The sequence below is a fragment of the Rhinopithecus bieti genome, unplaced genomic scaffold, assembly GCF_001698545.2.
Source record: "Rhinopithecus bieti isolate Rb0 unplaced genomic scaffold, ASM169854v2 scaffold_13261, whole genome shotgun sequence".
Classification (NCBI taxonomy): domain Eukaryota; kingdom Metazoa; phylum Chordata; class Mammalia; order Primates; family Cercopithecidae; genus Rhinopithecus; species Rhinopithecus bieti.
The window spans coordinates 2,132-7,101 of record NW_016807494.1 but is presented as its reverse complement, the minus strand read 5'-3'; the positions used below and the strand labels follow the sequence as shown (position 1 = coordinate 7,101).

The 4,970-nt window shown below is 34.7% G+C and overlaps 1 protein-coding gene across 1 annotated transcript in view; it reads left to right on the top strand.

Moving 5' to 3' along the window:
• LOC108535929 (protein lin-9 homolog) overlaps window positions 1-3,045 on the top strand; it is a 24,087-nt gene extending 21,042 nt beyond the window's left edge. The window contains 2 exon segments of the mRNA XM_017882329.1: window positions 1,584-1,717; window positions 2,916-3,045. Of these exon segments, the coding sequence (XP_017737818.1) occupies window positions 1,584-1,717; window positions 2,916-3,045 (264 nt within the window).
• The last annotated feature ends 1,925 nt before the right edge of the window (window positions 3,046-4,970 follow it).

Below are 4,970 nucleotides of genomic sequence, written 5' to 3'. Positions count from 1 at the left end.
ACACACACACACACACACACACACACACACACACACACACACACACACAATTGGTTTAACATGACTTTATACTATGTTTTAATGCCTGGTAAGATATTATCACATTTTTTTTTTAATATTTTTTTCCTTTTCTTTTTTTTTTTTGACACGGAGTCTCACTCTGTCGCCCAGGCTGGAGTGGAGTGGTGTAATCTCTGCTCGTTGCAACCTCTGCCTCCCACGTTCAAGCTGTTCTTCTGCCTCAGCCTCCCGAGTAGCTGGGACTACAGGCACAGCCACCATGCCCGCTAATTTTTGTATTTTTAGTAGAGATAGAGTTTCACTGTGTTGGCCAGGCTGTCTCAAACTCCTGACCTTGTGATTCACCTGCCTCGGCCTCCCAAAGTACTGGGATTACAGGCGTGAGCCACTGCACCTGGCCTAAGATTTTTTCCTAAATATTTTTGTGCATTTATTTTTCCATGTAGACTTTAGAATCAACTTGACTAGGGGAAAAAAATGGCCTATTGGCATTTTGACTGGGATTGGACTAATATTATAAATTAATTTATGAGAAATTACATATCTATAGGTAACGTTGAGACTACCTAAGAACTGATTGTAGTTCCACTTAGTTCTTAGTATTCCACAGACTTAAACATTTTTTCCATATCAGTCTTGCATGTTTCTTAAGTATATTCCTGTGTATTTAATATTTTTTTGTTTATGTCAATTTTTTTCACTATTATAAACAGGATATAAACTCTTATGACCTGTCCAGTTATTATTTATATATAGAAAAGATAGTGATTTTTTTGAATTGTGGTTTTTGTATATCAACTTTGTATTTACCCCTTTCATTAAATTTTCTTACTGTTTTTAATTGTTACAGTGGATTTTCTTGAGTTTTCACCTACAAGGAAATGGTAGTTTTATCTTCTTTCTAAATTTTATTATTCTTACCTGAATGGCCAACTCCTTCAAAACAGTGTTATGAAATAGCGGTGGTAGTTGAAATCTTTGTCATACTAGGTTAGTGGTGGTAGTTGAAATATTTGTCATTCTGATTGTCTTTTAATATTATGATACTGGTTTTTGGGTTGGAGTGGAGAGAAATGTTTTACTAGATTAAAAAAGTATCCATCTAAGCTGGGCGCTGTGGCTCACACCTGTAATTCAGCACTTTGGGAGGCTGAGGCAGGCGGATTACCTGAGATCAGGAGTTCGAGACCAGCCTGGCCAACATGGTGAAACCTGGTCTCTACTAAAAATACAAAAATTAGCTGGGTGTGGTGGTGCACACCTGTAGTCCCAGCTACTCGGGAGACTGAGGCAGAATTGCATGAACCTGGGAGGCAGAGGTGCAGTGAGCCGAGATTATGCCACTGCACTACAGCCTGGGCGACAGAGCAAGACTCTGTCTCAAAAAAAAACCCAGCAATAATAGTGTTTAAAACAGCAACAAAAATTCCATGTTGAATATTGGTGAATCTTTTTGAGTACTTAAACATAATTTACCTTTTGCAAATTTATTCAGGGTTATAAATGTTCATTTTTACTTAATGGAGCCATAAATTAATCTCTCTTTTTTTTTTATTGTATAGAAATTTACAGCAACAATGTCAACACCAGATAAGAAAGCTTCACAGAAGATTGGTTTTCGATTACGTAATCTGCTCAAGCTTCCTAAAGCACATAAATGGTGTATATACGAGTGGTTCTATTCAAATATAGATAAGTATGTATCATGGCTTATATTATGAATATTATTTGAATCAGAAATTTAAGTTTTTCAAGTGTTTTAAACTACAACATTTTCTATAGGTCTATTTTGATCTTATTTTCCCTGAATTCATTTTCTATTCCACGTTCCAGTTGGATCTATTCTGTTTGTCATAGTTTTCTTCCCCGTTATCCTTGTTGGGGAAGAAAACTATACATTTTTATGAAGAATTGATTAGAGTATAATTTCTGTGTTATAATTTTTAAAGACTATGGAGTAGAGATACCTTAAAACACCATTATTTGCAATGAATGAGATTCATTTTATAATTGAGATGTTAAGTGTTGTTATAATCGTAGAGAAACCATTACTAATGGTAAAAAACACTAAGATTTTTAGGAGGGTAGTCTTTCTTGTTTGGATATGGTACTTAAGCACGTTAGGTATACACGTATGCTTAAGTATAACATAGTATGAGATTTGACTGAAATACAGGTATTCAGCAATGGAATTTACTGAGGAAAAGTTCTTATTTATAATCCTTCCTCATATGCCAGTCATTGCTGCTTGCTCTGCTGGATATTTATGTTTACTTCCCTTCTCTGTTTTCTATACCAGTTGCCTACTCTGGAGCTTGTGAATCTCATGAATGTTCATATGTGAGCCCAAGGCATTGATGTATCATTGCCAACACTGGTTCCTGGTTTCCCAGACTCATGAATAGAATTGTTTTATTTTTGTCCATAGGCTTAAGAGAGTTTTCAGGGTGTCTCAGTGTGGTCTGAGTTCTTCTGGGATTCCCCCAAGCTAATCTAACCCTCTAGAGTCCTCCAGTGTCCCAAGACTGGTTTAATTCCAAAGAGGACTCCTTGGTGATGGTATTCCTTTGGGACAAAGATACTTTGTAGCTACCTTGGTTTATCTTCACCTGCTATAAGGCCAGGGCCGGGATAGCGTCCCAAAGGATATACCTGTATAAGAGATTGAACAAAAATCAATGTCTTTTGGAATCACAACACAAATAATATTTCTTGAGCAACTTTTACACATTAGATGTTTCACAAATGCCAAGGATTTAGTTTTAGCACTTTGAATGTGTGCCAGTTTTTATGTATATGGGGTAGAAATGAAAGTTTAGCATTTTGTGATTTTATGTGTTTTAAGAAAGTAACACATTGTATGTAACCATTAAAATACTATTTCTGTTTTACAGACCGCTTTTTGAAGGTGATAATGACTTCTGTGTATGTCTAAAGGAATCTTTTCCTAATTTGAAAACAAGAAAGTTAACAAGAGTAGAATGGGGAAAAATTAGGCGGCTTATGGGAAAACCACGGAGGTAAAATAATGTTTTGTTTTGTTTAAAATAAAATCAAGCCAGGAGCAGTGCATGTACTTATAATCCCAGTTACTTGGAAGGCTAAGATGGGGTATTTGCTTAATAAGGCCAGGTATTCAGGGCTGTAGTATGCTGTGATTACACCTGTGAATAGTCACTACGCTCCAGCCTGGGCAACACAGTGAGAACCTTCCTCTAAAAAGAATTAAAAAATAAAATCAATAAATAGTAGTTATTAGTATCATTACTATGTTGATTTTTTTTAATCTTTAAAATGACTAGTACCAAAACATAACTTTTCAGAATAATTGATTATATGTTAAATATATCCTGTTAACCAGCTTTAATGTAGGTGCTGTTTATACTTATGCATCTTATAATTAAATGCACAATTTCATTTTTGTTAGGATCACAGGTTTTGAACGTAATTTTTTTGTTTTACATTACCTATGTCCTTCTGTGTTCCAAAAAATACTTGAGTGTCCTAAGAAGTATTTAAGGATGCTGTAAAGTTCTGTGTACATTTTTGTTATCTTTTGTGAAATCCTTTATCATCTCAGGAGCCTTTGCAGAAATGCCTATTTTACTTTATATAAACGTAGAAGACAAATTAATCTATCTAATATGTTAGTTCCTGAGAATTGCTCTTCATGTGAAATGATTTTTTCTTTTCCAGTGTTATCCTGGTAACACGTTGGAAAACCTTATATTACTTTTGAGTGAAAATTGGAAATATGTTAGAAGAAGAATTAGATCATTAGTTCTGACATTATGTCTATCTGCCTGGTAAAAGTATGTGCAAGACTTTTCATTTTAAATGGTGGGAAAGTTCAAGGAAGGTCTGTAAATATAAAGTGATTTGGTCAAATAGAAATGGAATTTAGATTTAATGATCTCTTTAGATGGTGATGAAATACAAAGAGAACTTTTAATTAAACTGCCAATTTGTTTGTATTAAAAGATGACCTTGATGATGATGTTTTTAATATTTCTTATAACAAAATTAAAGTTTGGTATGTTATTTAGTGTGTTTCATACTCATAATTTATGGCCTTTGGTAATTACAGTAGGCCATTTGGTGGCTTTTTGCTATCATTTTGTGTGTTTGAGCAAATTGAGTTACACTATTTCTAATTATTGTCCATCAGAGTGGGATATTGGTCACTATTTACTGTTTTGTCATAATTCTATCGTTTGGGTGTCATAATATTTCTCTTGTTAATTTATCTTCTATTCTCTTTACCATAACATTATTTAATCTTATGGTCCTTTAATTCATCAAGGTTAATTAATAGTTGAAGTCTTTTCTCAATAAAATATGTAGTTTTTCTTTCTTTGAGGAAAACCAGGTATAATACAAATTATTGATACAGTAAACCTTAAAATATCTTTATTTGAAAAATCAATTGGTGAAACTTCATCCAGTTGGAAGACAAAAAGGAAGAAACAAAGATAAACTACCAGGAAGGAACTTAAGAGGAAATGTGCAAGATACATATGAACAAATGTTAAGACATACAGGATCTTGGAAAAGAAGACTCAACATCCTAAATTAGTCTATAAGTTAAAATCAGTCCCAATAAAAATATTAACAGGCCTTTTTTGTTGTTGTTGAGACGGAGTCTCGCTCTGTCACCCATGCCACCCAGGCAGTGGCATGATCTCGGCTCACTGCAACCTCTGCCTTCTGGGTTCAAGTGATTCTCCTGCCTCAGCCTCATGAGTAGCTGGGATTATAGGTGCTCACCACCACACCCAGCTAATTTTTGTATTTTTAGTAGAGACAAGGTTTTGCCATGTTGGCCAGGCTGGTTTTGAACTCTTGAACTCAGGTGATCCACCCACCTCAGCCTCCCAAAGTGTTAGGATTACAGGTGTGAGCCACTATGCCTGGCCTCTTGTTTTTTTTTTTTTTTTTTAAGTTAGATG